Source organism: Alosa pseudoharengus, unplaced genomic scaffold (assembly GCF_046254945.1).
Source record: "Alosa pseudoharengus isolate Yale_2024_CS ecotype anadromous, Long Island Sound unplaced genomic scaffold, YU_APseudo_1.1 YU_APseudo_1.1_scf_8, whole genome shotgun sequence".
NCBI lineage: Eukaryota > Metazoa > Chordata > Actinopteri > Clupeiformes > Clupeidae > Alosa > Alosa pseudoharengus.
The window spans coordinates 2,307,834-2,326,625 of NW_027468870.1; the positions used below are offsets into that span (position 1 = coordinate 2,307,834).

An 18,792-nucleotide genomic window follows, 5' to 3' on the forward strand; every position below is an offset into this window, starting at 1 on the left:
TTATTTCAGACGGATTTGTTTCACTAATTGGCAGTGAGGAGAAGTTTCCTGTAAAAATCTTGCGTGATACAGGAGCATCAGAGTCCTTTATTTTGGCGTCTATTTTGCCGTTTTCTTCTTCCTCCAGGTCTGGGAGATCTCTTTTGGTGAGAGGTATTGATCTTAGTACTTTTGAAGTCCCTTTACACAGGGTTGTGCTCTACTCTGAGTTGGTAGAGGGGGAGGTTGAGTTGGGAGTACGCCCTGCCCTCCCCGTTGATGGGGTGTCTCTTATATTAGGGAATAATCTGGCTGGTGGGCGTGTTTGGCAGAGTAACCCTATTCCTGTGGTGACTGATTCTCCTCAGCTGAGGAATGAGCCCGATAACTGTTTAAAAGAGTTACCTCAGGTGTTTGCTGCTTGTGCTGTGACCCGTGCTGCTAGTCGTGCTGCTGCGGTGGAGGCCCTGGAAGTTAAGGCAACTGCAGAAAAGACTAGGTTTGCTTTACCAGATTTTCCCTTGACTCTTTCTCATGAAGAGCTAGTTAAGGAACAGCATGAGGATCAATCTCTGTCTTCGTTGTTTGAGCGAGCTGTTCCTGCTGAGTGTTTTGAGAGTGTGGCTCATGGTTATTCTGTTCAAGATGGTTTGCTAGTGAGAAAATGGACACCCTCAACTAACATTTCACTGGGGGAACCATGGTTTCAGGTTGTTGTGCCTACCACCATCCGACAACTGGTGCTGAAGACTGCTCACGACATGTTGGGGCATTTGGGGGTGAGAAAGACATATGATCGCATTATGCGTCATTTCTATTGGCCTAAATTAAAGAAAGATGTTGCGGCCTATATTAAAACCTGCCACATATGCCAGATGACTGGAAAGCCCAATCAGGTTATAAAGCCTGCACCTTTGCATCCAATACCTGTTGTGGCTGGTCCTTTTGAGCATTTACAGTTGGACTGTGTAGGGCCGTTGCCTGTTGCTAAAGGTGGATCTAGGTATTTGCTGACCATAATGTGTCAGGTAACCCGCTACCCTGCTGCCTACCCACTACGCTCTATTACAACCAGGTCCATTGTAAGGGTTCTTTCACAGTTTTTTTCTATATTTGGTATTCCAAAGGTTGTCCAGACTGACCAAGGCTCCAATTTTATGTCTCGTGTCTTTGCTCAGGTTTTACGCCAGCTTCACATAAAACACAACAAAGCCTCAGCTTACCACCCTCAGAGCCAAGGTGCTCTTGAACGTTTCCACCAAACACTGAAGTCCCTTCTCCGAGCTTATTGTATGGAATTGGGACGTGACTGGGAGGAAGGTTTGCCATGGCTGTTGCTTGCCTCTAGGGAGGTGGTTCAAGAAAGTACTGGGTTCAGCCCTAATGATTTAGTCTTCGGCCACTCTGTACGTGGGCCTTTGGCTGTCCTAAAGGATGGTTTGGACCTTAAGGAGCCACCAAAAGCCTTGTGTGATTATGTAAATGGTTTTAGAAGACGTCTTTACGAGGCGGGTAGGTTGGCCCGTGAGAAGTTGACTAACACTCAGTTTAAAATGAAGGAGCGGTATGATAAACAAACTCAGCGTCGTGTTTTTGCAGTGGGTGATAATGTGCTTGCTCTTCTGCCAGTTTTGTCATCTCCTTTCCAGGCAAAGTTTTCTGGCCCATACACTGTTGTCAAAAAGGTTTCAGATGTTAATTATGTAATTGCCACTCCTGACAGGAGGAAAAGCACCCAGTTGTGTCACCTTAACCTGCTCAAGCCTTATCACGAACGTTCAGATACATTCAAGTGTAAAGCTGCTGCACAGCCTGTAGCTCTAAGTGACGCCAGTCTGTCTAATTCTTTTCCTCTTGTTTCTCCGGTGGCAGCGCAGGAGCAAGAGGAGATCAGAGCTCCTGATGATGGAGTTTTGCGTGCACGGTTACACAATTCTGAGACATTGAAGCAACTTCCACAGTTGCTGCAACACTTGTCTGAGGACAAGTGTGCTGAGTTAATCAATTTAATTAATAACTTTCCAACTCTCTTTTCAGATACTCCGACTCAGACGCATCTGTTGGAACATGACATAGATGTTGGGGATGTTGGCCCAATTAGGCAGCGTTTTTATCGTGTTTCTCAAGAGAAGCGGAAGCACATTGATGCAGAGGTAGAGTACCTTCTCGACAATGGTCTGGCTGAACCTTCTGCATCAGCCTGGGCATCACCATGTCTTCTGGTTAACAAGCCAGATGGTACCTTTAGGTTTTGTACCGATTATAGGAAACTTAATGCTGTCACAAAACCAGATAGTTTTCCGTTGCCTCGTATAGAGGATTGTGTAGACCAAGTTGGTGCCGCCACATTTGTTAGCAAATTCGACCTCCTCAAGGGCTACTGGCAAGTGCCTTTGACTGACCGTGCAAGAGAGGTGTCCAGTTTTATCACTTCACAGGGGTTGTTCTCCTATAAAGTGATGAGTTTTGGGTTACGTAACGCTCCCGCCACGTTCCAGCGACTGATGAACACCGTAGTCGCTGGTCTAGAGGGTTGTGCAGTGTATTTAGATGATGTGGTGGTCTTTAGTAATACTTGGGGTGGCCACTTGGACTCTATTAAAGCTCTGTTCCAGCGCCTTGCCCAGGCTCAGTTAACTGTCAACCTTGCAAAGTGTGAGTTTGCAAGGGCGACAGTGACCTACCTGGGAAAGGTGGTAGGCCAAGGACAAGTGTGTCCCATACGAGCTAAGACTTTGGCCATAGACCAGTATCCGTCACCCATAAACAAAAAAGAGCTGATGAGGTTTTTGGGTATGGTGGGTTTTTATCGTTGTTTCTGCCCAAGTTTCTCTTCAGTTGTTGCTCCGTTAACTGACCTACTGAAGTCCAGTGTCAAATTTAGCTGGACACCTGATTGCCAAACTTCCTTTGAGACTGTTAAAGCTCTCTTAACTTCCTTTCCTGTCCTTGCAGCGCCGCAGTTGAACCGGCCATTCAAACTGCAAGTCGATGCTAGTCAGGTAGGAGCTGGAGCTGTTTTGCTCCAGGAAGATGAACATGGTGTTGATCGTCCAGTCTCTTTCTTCTCTCGAAAGTTTGTTTCTTATCAGGCAAATTATTCTGTCATTGAGAAAGAAGCTTTGGCATTAATTTGGGCACTTCAGCATTTTGATGTCTATGTAGCTGGTCCTGTTTCTCTGATAGTCTTCTGTGATCATAACCCGTTAACTTTCTTGCACTCCCTTCAAAATCCAAATCAGCGCTTAATGCGTTGGGCTCTTTTTCTGCAACCATACCATTTGGATATTCGCCACATTAAAGGCACAGATAATGTGATTGCAGACGCCTTGTCCCGTGCTCCCTCTGGTTAATGCCTTGGTGTTTACTATCCCCATGCCTTTCTTTCTGTTGTTTTTTTCTGTCTTCCAGGGCCCGGATTACAGAAGTTGTGACAGTTGTGAGATGAGTTTGGGAAAAGGGGGTTAAAGTTTTTCCTGTAGAATGGTATATTTTGTAAATATTTATGGATATGTTGCACTATTTTGTACATTTGGCGTACTTTGGTGTATTAATTCTATAGCTTTAGTCACATTATGGTTGTGGTGTTATGTAGAATAGCCTCCAGGACCCGTCTTTTAAGGGGGGGGGTGTTACATCCTGCATTGCATCTATTTCTCCTGTTCTGTATCACCGTGTCTTGTCTCTATTCTAGGCCTGGTCCTGTGTGCTTAATTGATGGGATGTGCCGGCGCGCGAGGCGTGTCCCAGCCTGACGGCATAAAGAGGGCCTGGTTATGGCGCGGCGGGCGGGAGAGAGCGGCTTGCTTTGTGTTCGATTTGTTTCTTTAAGTTGAATATCGTTTATGTAAACCTTTGCGTTATGCAATAAACCCCTTGGACATTTGTTTGTCGACCTCTCTCCTGCTCTTTTGTTACTATTTGAGCCAGTAGTAACAGTGTGTGTGTGTGTGTGTGTGTGTGTGTACCTCCTCCTCCTGTGCGGGTGTAGATGGGGAGGTGTGTGTGTGTGTGTGTGTGTGTACCTCCTCCTCCTGTGCGGGTGTAGATGGGGAGGTGTGTGTGTGTGTGTGCACCTCCTCCTCCTGTGCGGGTGTAGATGGGGACGTGTGTGTGTGTGTGTACCTCCTCCTCCTGTGCGGGTGTAGATGGGGAGGCCTTTGGAGACTCTCTTGAGGATCTCCTGCTGGACCTCAGCTCGCTCCTCCTTCTCATACTGCTCCTTCTCTGCCTTAGGAAGGCAGAACTAACACACACACACACACAGACACACACACACACACACACACACACACATCACCACACACACACATTAACACACACACACATTAACACACACACACATTAACACACACATACACACAGAAATACACACAGACACAGAAGTACACACACACACACACAGAGGTCAATGTTAAACATACATAGGTCATAGATTATATACACACAAGCAAAAACCATGAGGCCACAGATTATACACACACCCACTAAGGTCAGAGATCATGCAGAACTCTCTCTCTCTCACACACACACAGACACAGACACACACACACACACACACACACACACGTAAACCACATCCACCCAAGGTTGCAACTATGAATACAACAACTGATATTATGGTATCATTACATTACACTCCTGGGCTGGAATACGCCCAACTAACCACAGAGTCTGAAATAGACTCACACACACACCCACACCCACATCCACACCCACACTCACACTCATACAGACTCACACACACACACACAGACTCACACACAGACTCACAGACTCACACACATACAGACTCTCACACACATTACAGACTCACACACACATACAGACACACACACAGACTTACACACACACATACATACGGACCGATGGAAAGAAGGACACAAATGGACGGACATGCAGACAGACATACAGACAGGCAGACAGACACTTAGATTGACAGACAGACAGACAGACAGACAGAGACAGACAGACAGGCAGACAGACAGACAACAGATCGACCGACAGACAGACAGACAACAGATCGACCGACAGACAGACAGACAACAGATCGACCGACAGACAGACAGCCAACAGATCGACCGACAGACAGACAGACAGATAGATTGACAGACAGACAGACAACAGATCGACCGACAGACAGACAGACAGTCAGACAGACAGATAGATCAACAGACAGACAGACAGACAGACGAGCATTGTGGTGCTGAAGAGTGTGCGTACCTCTTTGGATGGGTTGGTTGGCCTGGAGACGATGGTTTTCCAGTAGGACCACATGAACATGATGAAGGACAGATGAAACACCACCAGGTAGATGACTACAAGAGAAACACACACACACACACACATCACCTGCTGTAATAGACAGAGAGGCAGACAGAGAGATGGAGAGAGAGAATAAGAGACAGAGGGAGAGAGATGGAGAGAAGGGGGGATGGAGAGAGATGAGAGAGAGATGGAGAGAAGGGGGGAGAGAGAATAAGACAGAGAGAGGGAGAGAGAGAATAAGCGATAGAGAGAGGGAGAGAAGGGGAAGGGGGGAGAGAGAGAGAGAGAGAGAGAGAGAGAGAGAGAGAGAGAGGGATAGGAAATGAAAAGAAAATGTGTACTTTGGACTTTCTGCACAAGTACACACAAAGGTTAGAGACACTAGCACCAATGTGTACGTATCCAAGAAGCGCTAATGTGTTCATATATGACTATCGCTAATGTGTACGTATCCAGCACTAATGTGTACATATATTACTAGCACTAATGTGTACATATATTACTAGCGCTAATGTGTGTATATATTACTAGCGCTAATGTGTACGTATCCAACACTAATGTGTACATATATTACTAGCACTAATGTGTACATATATTACTAGCACTAATGTGTACATATATTACTAGCACTAATGTGTACATATATTACTAGCGCTAATGTGTACATATATTACTAGCGCTAATGTGTACGTATCCAACACTAATGTGTACATATATTACTAGCACTAATGTGTACATATATTACTAGCACTAATGTGTACATATATTACTAGCGCTAATGTGTACATATATTACTAGCGCTAATGTGTACATATATTACTAGCGCTAATGTGTACGTATCCAACACTAATGTGTACATATATTACTAGCACTAATGTGTACATATATTACTAGCGCTAATGTGTACATATATTACTAGCGCTAATGTGTACATATATTACTAGCGCTAATGTGTACGTATCCAACACTAATGTGTACATATATTACTAGCACTAATGTGTACATATATTACTAGCGCTAATGTGTACATATCCAAAGGAAGCACTAATGTGTAAAAACCCAGAACATTAAAAGGAATACCAGATTGAGATTTTTTTTTAATGTGTTAACAACTGCTGACTTGTACAGAACGCTACATCGGTTTCAGAGGGTGCAGTCCTTTCTTTCTCACCTTGTTCTTCTGGGTTGGGGATTGTATCTGTGAGGACAGCGAAGGAGAAGAAGAACAAGAAAAGGATGACCATTAACACTGCATTAACACTGGACCATTAACACTGCATTTACACTGGGCCATTAACACTGCATTTACACTGGACCATTAACACTGCATTTACACTGGACCATTAACACTGCATTTACACTGGACCATTAACACTGCATTTACACTGGACCATTAACACTGGACCATTAACACTGCATTAACACTGGACCATTAACAACTGCATTTACACTGGACCATTAACACTGGACCATTAACACTGCATTAACACTGGACCATTAACACTGGACCATTAACACTGCATTAACACTGGACCATTAACAACTGCATTTACACTGGACCATTAACACTGCATTAACACTGGACCATTAACACTGCATTTACACTGGACCATTAACAACTGCATTTACACTGGGCCATTAACACTGCATTTACACTGGACCATTAACACTGCATTTACACTGGACCATTAACAACTGCATTTACACTGGACCATTAACAACTGCATTTACACTGGGCCATTAACAACTGCATTTACACTGGACCATTAACACTGCATTTACACTGGACCATTAACACTGCACCATTAACAACTGCATTTACACTGGACCATTAACACTGCATTTACACTGGACCATTAACAACTGCATTTACACTGGACCATTAACACTGCACCATTAACAACTGCATTTACACTGGACCATTAACACTGCATTTACACTGGACCATTAACAACTGCATTTACACTGGACCATTAACACTGCATTTACACTGGACCATTAACACTGCACCATTAACAACTGCATTTACACTGGACCATTAACACTGCATTTACACTGGACCATTAACAACTGCATTTACACTGGGCCATTAACACTGCATTTACACTGGACCATTAACACTGCATTTACACTGGACCATTAACAACTGCATTTACACTGGGCCATTAACAACTGCATTTACACTGGGCCATTAACACTGCATTTACACTGGACCATTAACAACTGCATTTACACTGGACCATTAACAACTGCATTTACACTGGACCATTAACACTGCATTTACACTGGACCATTAACAACTGCATTTACACTGGACCATTAACACTGCATTTACACTGGACCATTAACAACTGCATTTACACTGGGCCATTAACAACTGCATTTACACTGGACCATTAACACTGCACCATTAACAACTGCATTTACACTGGGCCATTAACAACTGCATTTACACTGGACCATTAACACTGCATTTACACTGGGCCATTAACAACTGCATTTACACTGGACCATTAACACTGCATTTACACTGGGCCATTAACAACTGCATTTACACTGGGCCATTAACACTGCATTTACACTGGACCATTAACACTGCACCATTAACAACTGCATTTACACTGGGCCATTAACACTGCATTTACACTGGACCATTAACAACTGCATTTACACTGGGCCATTAACACTGGACCATTAACACTGCATTTACACTGGACCATTAACAACTGCATTTACACTGGGCCATTAACAACTGCATTTACACTGGACCATTAACACTGCATTTACACTGGACCATTAACAACTGCATTTACACTGGGCCATTAACACTGGGCCATTAACACTGCATTTACACTGGACCATTAACAACTGCATTTACACTGGGCCATTAACACTGCATTAACACTGGACCATTAACAACTGCATTTACACTGGGCCATTAACAACTGCATTTACACTGGGCCATTAACACTGGACCATTAACACTGCATTTACACTGGACCATTAACAACTGCATTTACACTGGGCCATTAACAACTGCATTTACACTGGACCATTAACACTGCATTTACACTGGACCATTAACAACTGCATTTACACTGGGCCATTAACAACTGCATTTACACTGGACCATTAACACTGCATTAACACTGGACCATTAACACTGGACCATTAACACTGTGACTGTGACATTTAACTGTAACTGATGTAGGGGACTTTTTTCTGAGTTCAGCTCTTGGGTTTGGAGGGCTTTAGAATGAAGGGTGTCTTGTGGGCTGGATTTAAGGTGATTCAGAAAATTGAGTGCTCTTTTGTTGATGTTAATGATAAGTGGGTATCTACCTAATTCTGCTCTACATGCATTTGTTGGTGTTTTTCTCTATACTTGTAGAATGTATCGGCAGAACTCAGCATGTAGAGATCCTATTGTGTGTTTGACACTCTCTCTCACTCTCTCTCACACACTCACACACACACCCTCTCTCTCTCTCTCTTTTACACACTCACACTCACACACACACACCCCCTCTCTCTCTCTCTCTCTCTCTCTCTCTTTTACACACTCACACACACACACACACACTCACTAACACCCTCTCTCTCTCTCTCTCTCTGTCTCTCTCACACTCTCACACACACACACACACACACACACACACACACACACACACACACACACACACACACAGACAGACAGAGTTTTTCTGTCCCCCAGCTCTGTTCCTTGTGATACCAGGTTATGACATCACCACATGCACACACTACTCTTTAACAATACATGAGCATGCATCATGAACACGCACACACACGCACGCACGCACACACACGCGGACCTCTACATGCATGCTCTCTTACATACGCATATTTCAACTCCAGCCACACACTTACTGTACACAATCACAAATTCTGTCTCACACACACTCACACTCACACACACACACACACACCTCTGTGGCTGGCGCTGGTGCTGCAGGCTGGCAGTGCCATGTGGGAGAGCCCATCTGAGACAGCTTTGTTTTACCCGGGGAACCCCCTGTGTGTGTGAGCGTGCGTGCGTGCGTGCGTGCGTGCGTGTGTGTGTGTGTGTTTGTGTGCTTGCGTGATTGCGTGCGTGCATGTGTGTGTGTGAGCGTGTGTGCGTGTGTGTGTGTGTGCGTGCGTGTGTGTGTGTGAGCGTGTGTGCGTGCGCGCGTGTGTGTGTGTGAGCGTGTGTGCGCGCGTGCGTGCGTGTGTGTGTATGAGCGTGCGCGCGTGTGTGTGTGTGAGCGTGTGTGCGTGCGTGTGTGAGCGTGTGTGCTTGCGTGTGTGAGCGTGTGTGCTTGCGTGTGTGCGTGCGCGTGTGTGTGTGTGTGAGCGTGTGTGCGTGCGTGCGTGTGTGAGCGTGTGTGCGTGCGTGTGTATGTGTGTGCGTGCGCGTGTGTGTGTGCGTGCGTGTGTGTGTGTGAGTGTGTGTGCGTGTGTGTGTGTGAGTGTGTGTGCGTGTGTGTGTGTGCGTGCGTGTGCGTGTGTGCATGCGTGTGCGTGTGTGCGTGTGTGAGCGTGTGTGCGTGCCTGTGTGTGAGCGTGTGTGCGTGTGTGCGTGCGTGCGTGCGTGCGTGCGAGTGTGTGTGCGTGCGTGTGTGAGCGTGTGTGCGTGCGTGCCTGTGTGTGTGAGCGTGTGTGCGTGCGTGTGTGTGTGAGTGTGCGTGCGTGCGTGCGTGCGTGTGTGTGTGTGAGCGTGTGTGCGTGCGCGCGTGCGTGCGTGCGTGCGTGTGTGCGTGTGAGTGTGTGTGCGTGCGTGCGTGTGTGCGTGTGTGAGCGTGTGTGCGCGTGCGGGCTCAGCACCAGAGGTTGGCTGCTGTGTGATTTGGAATAGCACCCCACCCCTCTTCATCAAGATCTGGCTCACTGGTGCCTCTGATCTGCTTCCTGTTTCTACTGGAGTGCACACACACCACAGCTTAGAGGACATGCCCACAGCGCAGTTTTTACACCACACTCAAGTGTGCAACTGCTCGTCTTCCAAGAGAGTGATGCCTGCTACAACTGCTACAACTGCTCTAGTCCAAGAGAGTGATGCCTGCTACAACTGCTCTAGTCCAGAGGAATCCTAAATAATGGACACACACTATTCCACAATCACTATCAGTGTTTCCTCTAGATTTTTTGTAACAGTGGCAGCAGGCCACCCCCTCCCCCCCCCCCCAAGAAAAAAAAAAAGGTTACAAGGCTACAGTATGAAAAAACTGGGGGTCGGGGGTCACTCCCGGGATTTTTTTAAATTCTAGTTGCTAATCACACCATTTACCGTGACTTGAGAGGGCCAGCGTAATGATTCCAGCACGGCGCAGCAGCACAATGATATCATGCCGCACCTGAAAATAGTCCCCGTAGGCTTCCAGCAACGAGGTTGAATTGGTTAGTGACTGGATTATTACGCCTGAATGAGAGTATAGTTCCATGTCAAATCAGCCTAGAAAATCGCTACGTTTTATTTTCTGTTGGTCTTATTACTCCTAACTTGAGAGGAGACAAGTTTTAAATAGGAAAATTACCGGAAATCTTAGAGAGAACAGCTGGATGAACTGGAGAAAGGTAAAAATCAATTCTATAACTCAAGGGGAGGTGGAAAATGAGTGTAATTCCCCAAATGGTGGAATATCCCTTTAATTGTCTCGTGAGTAGTGGGACTTCAGGTTCTGTGTATTCCCAGACAGGGCTGTTCTAATGGATTTTGGGTTCTGTGTACTCCCAGACAGGGCTGTTCTAATGGAGTTGGGGTCCTGTGTATTCCCAGACAGGGCTGTTCTCGTGGACTTTGGGTTCTTTGTACTCCCAGACAGGGCTGTTCTAATGGATTTTGGGTTCTGTGTACTCCCAGACAGGGCTGTTCTAATGGAGTTGGGGTCCTGTGTATTCCCAGACAGGGCTGTTCTCATGGACTTTGGGTTCTGTGCAACCCCACACCAGGGGCCCTGCTGCAGTATTTCAACACACGCACGCACACACACACACACACCTGCCCTGCTACACACACGCACGCACACACACACACACCTGCCCTGCTACACACACGCACACGCACACACACACACACCTGCCCTGCTACACACACGCACGCACACACACACACACCTGCCCTGCTACACACACGCACGCACACACACACACACCTGCCCTGCTACACACACGCACGCACACACACACACACCTGCCCTGCTACACACACGCACGCACACACACACACACCTGCCCTGCTACACACACGCACGCACAAACACGCACACCTGCCCTGCTACACACACGCACGCACACACACACACACCTGCCCTGCTACACACACGCACGCGCACACACACACACCTGCCCTGCTACACACACGCACGCGCACACACACACACCTGCCCTGCTACACACACGCACGCACACACACACACGCCCTGCTACACACACACACGCGCACACACACACACCTGCCCTGCTACACACACGCACGCGCACACACACACACCTGCCCTGCTACACACACGCACGCACACACACACACACCTGCCCTGCTACACACACGCACGCACACGCACGCACACACACACACACACCTGCCCTGCTACACACACGCACGCACACACACACACACACACACCTGCCCTGCTACACACACGCACGCACACACACACACACCTGCCCTGCTACACACACACGCACGCACACACACACACACCTGCCCTGCTACACACACGCACGCACACACACACACACACACCTGCCCTGCTACACACACGCACGCACACACACACACACACCTGCCCTGCTACACACACGCACGCACACACACACACACACACACCTGCCCTGCTACACACACGCACGCACACACACACACACCTGCCCTGCTACACACACACGCACGCACACACACACACACCTGCCCTGCTACACACACGCACGCACACACACACACACACACCTGCCCTGCTACACACACGCACGCACACACACACACACACCTGCCCTGCTACACACACGCACGCACACACACACACACACCTGCCCTGCTACACACACGCATGCACACACACACACACACCTGCCCTGCTACACACACGCACGCACACACACACACACCTGCCCTGCTACACACACGCACGCACACACACACACACCTGCCCTGCTACACACACGCACGCCCACACACACAAACCTGCCCTGCTACACACACGCACGCACACACACACACCTGCCCTGCTACACACACGCACGCACACACACACACACCTGCCCTGCTACACACACGCACGCACACACACACACACCTGCCCTGCTACACACACGCACGCCCACACACACACACCTGCCCTGCTACACACACGCACTAGGGCTGGGATAAACGATTCTTTTTTAAACAATTAATCTAGCGATTATTTTTTCGATGCATCGATTAATCTAACGATTCATTTTTTCAGTCCGATTCGATTTCGATTCGATTCGATTATCGATTATCTCCCCATTAATTCACTAATAGCAACTTATACATGTTTATTTATTATTACATATATTTACATATCTGAATGAAAAAACATGAATTCTTTAACATTGCAATATATGTTTATTGCTCTTCCAAAATAAAAGACTGAAGTGCAAGTAACTACAAGTGCAAAGTAATGCATTCTTAGTCAGAGGTAGCATTCAATAAAGTTCAGTAGGCTAGTGTATGTCTATTGAGTGCCTGTCGTTTTAAGACGTTCGTGTGGAAATCCTTGCAATTAACATTAACACAGTTAAAAGGCTGCTGATGTGTGGATGCAATTCATAACGTAGTTAGTTCAAATAACAGTTCGTACTTCTCCTTTGGACAAGCACTTTTGAGTCTTGGAAAACACTTTTCCATTTCCATCGGGATTTTGCAAACAGAGTCAATAAAATGAGCCCTGCATGAGTAATACAAGCAGCTGCAAGTAAGCATGCTAAACTTGACATCCAAACAGTATTCTAACGTTAGCTTTAAGATAGGGCTACTGCTTGATTGCATACTGTAACTTAACTTCGTTTAGTCTCCTCAATGTACTATGTTGTGATAAGACCTTAGCAGAGTTTACTTTAACTTTAATGCAGCGGTTTTGAACAAATTTGCGCAGCATGGTCACGATGCTAAGCGGATTTAATAGCAATTTAGCCCACTGTGTTCTATGCAGTGCTTCTATGTGGCAACAACAATCCTTCAACAATCGTGAATATTTTGTTAAATGCACATGCAGAGGAGGAGCAGCGGGCTCGTTACGAGAGAGAGCGGGCGGGGAAAGGCTGTGTGAGTAAAAAGTGCAGCTCATTGAAATTATTTTATCTTATCTTTAATTTAAATAGCAGGCCTACAACATAGAACATCAATGTGTGGTGGCCGGTTTTGATTTCGTGGTGCTCAGCCACAGACGTATGGAAAACACTGAAGGTGTAAAATTAAAAATATTTAGCAGCACACGTTATGCTTGACGAATCGACGCTCATATTTTGCGTCGACGTATTTTTTGCGTCGACGTCATCGATTACGTCAACTCGTTGTCCCAGCCCTAACACGCACGCACACACACACACCTGCCCTGCTAAACACATGTACGTACACACACCTGCCCTGCTACATACATGTACACACACACACCTGCCCTGCTACATACATGTACGCACACACACCTGCCCTGCTACACACATGTACACACACACACACACACACCTGCCCTGCTACATACATGTACACACACACACCTGCCCTGCTACATACATGTACGCACACACACCTGCCCTGCTACACACATGTACACACACACACACCTGCCCTGCTACATACATGTACACACACACACCTGCCCTGCTACACACATGCACGCACACACACCTGCCCTGCTACACACACACCTGCCCTGATACACACATATGCACAAACACACACCTGCCCTGCTACACACATGTACGCACACACACACACCTGCCCTGCTACACACATGTACGCACACACACACACACCTGCCCTGATACACACACACACACACACACACACACACACACACACACACACACGCACACACAAACATCAGCCCTGATACACACACGCACGCACACACAAACATCAGCCCTGATACACACACACACGCACACCTGCCCTGATACACACATGTACGCACACACACGCACACACAAACATCCGCCCTGATACACACACGCACGCACACACACACACCTGCCCTGATACACACACGCACGCACACACACACACCTGCCCTGATACAGCATCCCTGGACTGCTTTATGAGATCTCTGGCTTTGCTACAAATTTCCCGATTGGAACTAGAGCGTCCCCTGGGCTGTTGTATTGGACCTCAGGGCCTGCTGTTGCAGTAGTATGCTCAGACTGGGCTGTTGTATTGGACCTCAGGGCCTGCTGTTGCAGTAGTATGCTCAGACTGGGCTGTTGTATTGGACCTCAGAGCCTGCTGTTGCAGTAGTATGCTCAGACTGGGCTGTTGTATTGGACCCCAGGGCCTGCTGTTGCAGTAGTATGCTCAGACTGGGCTGTTGTATTGGACCTCAGGGCCTGCTGTTGCAGTAGTATGCTCAGACTGGGCTGTTGTATTGGATCTCAGGGCCTGCTGTTGCAGTAGTATGCTCAGACTGGGCTGTTGTATTGGATCTCAGGGCCTGTTGCTGCAGTAAGCGCAGACAGACTGGCCTTGCTGCAGCGGAACAGACGCTGTGGGAGATTAACTGCCCCGGGGCTGATGAGTAAACAGGGCAGGCGACTTAACGCCCATTAACACTGACCACTAACACTGACCAGCAACACTGACCACTAACACTGACCAGCAACACTGACCACTAACACTGACCACTAACACTGACCACTAACACTGACCAGCAACACTGACCAGCAACACTGACCAGCAACACTGACCAGCAACACTGACCACTAACACTGACCACTAACACTGACCACTAACACTGACCAGCAACACTGACCACTAACACTGACCACTAACACTGACCAGCAACACTGACCACTAACACTGACCAGCAACACTGACCACTAACACTGACCACTAACACTGACCAGCAACACTGACCACTAACACTGACCAGCAACACTGACCACTAACACTGACCAGCAACACTGACCAGCAACACTGACCACTAACACTGACCACTAACACTGACCAGCAACACTGACCACTAACACTGACCAGCAACACTGACCAGCAACACTGACCACTAACACTGACCAGCAACACTGACCACTAACACTGACCAGCAACACTGACCACTAACACTGACCAGCAACACTGACCAGCAACACTGACCACTAACACTGACCACTAACACTGACCAGCAACACTGACCACTAACACTGACCAGCAACACTGACCAGCAACACTGACCACTAACACTGACCAGCAACACTGACCACTAACACTGACCAGCAACACTGACCACTAACACTGACCTCAGGTCACAGGCCCGCCCTTACAGCACTCACAGTGACACAGAGAGGCACTTGGAGGCACTTGGGGGCACTTGGGGGCACTTGGAGGCATTTGGGAGGCCTTGAGAGGTGGCTAGCAAAGGCAAGAGTGGTCAGGAAGCATCAGGGTCCACTACAGCTTTGGCCCACTTCCTATCTGAAGTAGAGTCAGATGATCTGACAGACACCATTACAACAACTGTTTTAAATGTGGAGATAGACGATGATAGAGAGGTTGTGAGTACATGCCTCTTTGGCTATGAGCAGAGAATATGGATGGTGTAAGAACGCCACAGATGGATTTGATTGTGCAGGCTCCTCATATGAATTGCGGCCTGACTGACAGAAAAATGGCTGAAGCATTTCCTGGACGCAAAGTTCAATTTGAATTGACATTCAGTGACCAGGAAACAAGACCGCTGTAAACGTGATGAAATTACCCTCAAGGACGTGACGGTGTTGGGAAACTACTGTAGCTGGCGCGTGTTGTTCCTGTTCGCAATCGATCATATGGATAGTTGAGTAACTGAGTGCAACAGACTCTCTCGCATACTCTTCCTGACTCTGGCAGTAGCCTATTTGGGTGTGGGTGAAGCCGTCGGTAGGCTATGTCTAAAGTTACTCCAACATACGGTAACTTGTTGGGCTGGTTTGGTGTGACCCGTTAGTTCTGACTTGCTGATAACCGCATATGTACAGTAGCAATTCGTAGGCCTACAGTAGCCAAGCGAAAAATTGTGTTGGTTAATTTAACAGAGAAAAAAACATGGTCGGGTGGTTATTATGTTTGCTAATCTGCCACAAGTGAATGAATCAGTGTTGACCGATTCCCAGTGCATGTTTTGACAACGCCATAACAAACTTCACCGGCTGCTATGACTGGGAGGTCGACATTCATTCATTCCTCCCATGATGTGCCGACATTCCATCCCTGAAGTTAGGCTACTTCTCCGGCCACCGCCAGAAATACAATGTAGCAGCCCAAGTTCCAGACAGCGCTTTCCGTGTAACAATATTACATATTCTCACGAATACATAATGTATGATTACATGACCACATTACATTCTGAAAACTAGTAAATGAGACCGTCTGTGGCAGAGGCTTTTCGGCAAATAATCGTACCAGTCAGTTACAGTCACCTCATTCACTTCCCGCTGTCCATTCAAACTAACGGATAACTTTTTAGCAACACACACAACCCCCAAATCTAGTTGGCATTAATGACACACATGAACTTACATATGCAGAGTTCCATGACATAAGCATAATACGACCAGCAGACGACCAGGTTTATGAAAATAACAGGTATCCAGGATAAACCCCGTTGACAGCATCTTAGTACGTGCGAGGGCGCCATCTTTAATCCGCCTGCAGAAAAGAAGGTCTGTGTGACGTCAGGTCCTCTGCTGAGTTGGAGGGGGTTGCACAAAGAGGGGTTTGACCATGGGATGAAATCACCGCACATCTGTAGCCTACTGTACGGCCGTTTCATCGATGCCGACACGGTCCACACAGATTCGGATGTTTTATTTGCAGTATAGCCTCATGTTTTATGGTGGCTCTGTTCGTGTCTTTTCGGGAATGATCGGTGTTCTGACATCAGCCGTTTTCAGTGGTGATGTTTTTGCATCAGGGCTGATCGAATTAGAAGTAGCAGCAGTTTTATTGTTGGTTTATATTTTCTCAAAATATCAAACAAACAGACGTCAAGTGGCTTATGGATGTGACCTTCTTAAAGTCTTCAAAAAGACCAGATCAGTAACATAGCCCTACTACCACATCACTAACATATCCCTTTAAAAAATATCTATAGTCCATTCTACCCAATCTATAGTCCATTCTAACCAAGCAACGTGTGCCAGACAGTGGCTCGAGTTAAGTTGAGTTATGCTGTTTACTTTGTGTCTGTCTGGCACCATGGGGCAGAGAGTCGGGCTCCCACATCAGGCGGATCAGTGAGCACCAGAGTGCGTGTGATGCTGCCAGAACAGAAGTCTGCTGAGAGTGTCTGACCATCAATCTGCTACGCCCCCACCCCGTACGAGTCTTCAAGGGAGAGGGATTAATTCTCCGAGAGACCGGCTGTGTACCCTCCTGTCTGTCAAGTTCAAGTGGTTGCAAAGAACAATGCTAAATATATAGCCTACCGCTTTTAGAGAACAATGCTAAATACTGCTTTTAGAGTGGTACACTGTAGAGAACAATGCTACACATATACTGCTTTTAGAGTGCTACATATACTGCTTTTAGAGAACAGTGGTAAACATATATACTGCTTTTAGAGAACAGTGGTAAACATATATAGGGCCTACTGCTTTTAGAGAACAGTGGTAAACATACTGCTTTTAGAGAACAGTGGTAAACATATATACTGCTTTTAGAGAACAGTGGTAAACATATATACTGCTTTTAGAGAACAGTGGTAAACATATATAGGGCCTACTGCTTTTAGAGAACAGTGGTAAACATATATACTGCTTTTAGAGAACAGTGGTAAACATATATAGGGCCTACTGCTTTTAGAGAACAGTGGTAAACATATACTGCTTTTAGAGAACAGTGGTAAACATATCTACTGCTTTAAGAGTTTAAGAGTTAAAAACAGGATTTAGTTTAACAGTAACTGGCTCATGGGTTTTAGATTTTTACTGTAAATGCATTTGCGTGTTCATCGATGGAAAACTTAAGGGCAAACCAAACTCTGGTCTATCAACAACTTACAGTCTTTTTGCGTGTGATTACAAGTGCATTTCATTTTCATTTGGGAGTCTTGGGACCAAAACGACAGCAATCGGTGCAGTTTTGAGAAAAGACATTTACAAAGATTCTACTTTTTATGTATATATATGTATATTATGTATATTTTAACCCTTAGTTTTTTAGGGCATTTTCACTACCTTTATTCATTATTATTAAGGATTTATTCTGGTCATTGTTAGTGCCACACACACATATTATATATTGTATTTTTCCGGCAGAGTCTAGGCTATCCAGATCTGCCAATGTATTAGTACTAGCATTTTATTTGGATTTTTAAAGAATTAAAATATAAAAAGCGTATT

At 46.5% G+C, this 18,792-nt stretch overlaps 1 protein-coding gene across 1 annotated transcript in view; it reads right to left on the reverse strand.

Annotated features, from left to right (window-relative positions):
- zdhhc20a (zDHHC palmitoyltransferase 20a) overlaps nt 1-17,087 on the reverse strand; it is a 44,313-nt gene extending 27,226 nt beyond the window's left edge. Inside the window, exons 1-4 of the mRNA XM_076274215.1 lie at nt 16,970-17,087; nt 6,419-6,445; nt 5,203-5,297; nt 4,105-4,225 (exon numbers count right to left, since the gene is read on the reverse strand). Of these exons, the coding sequence (XP_076130330.1) occupies nt 4,105-4,225; nt 5,203-5,297; nt 6,419-6,445; nt 16,970-17,087 (361 nt within the window). The remainder of the gene's footprint in view (nt 1-4,104; nt 4,226-5,202; nt 5,298-6,418; nt 6,446-16,969) is intronic.
- Nucleotides 17,088-18,792: the final 1,705 nt, after the last annotated feature.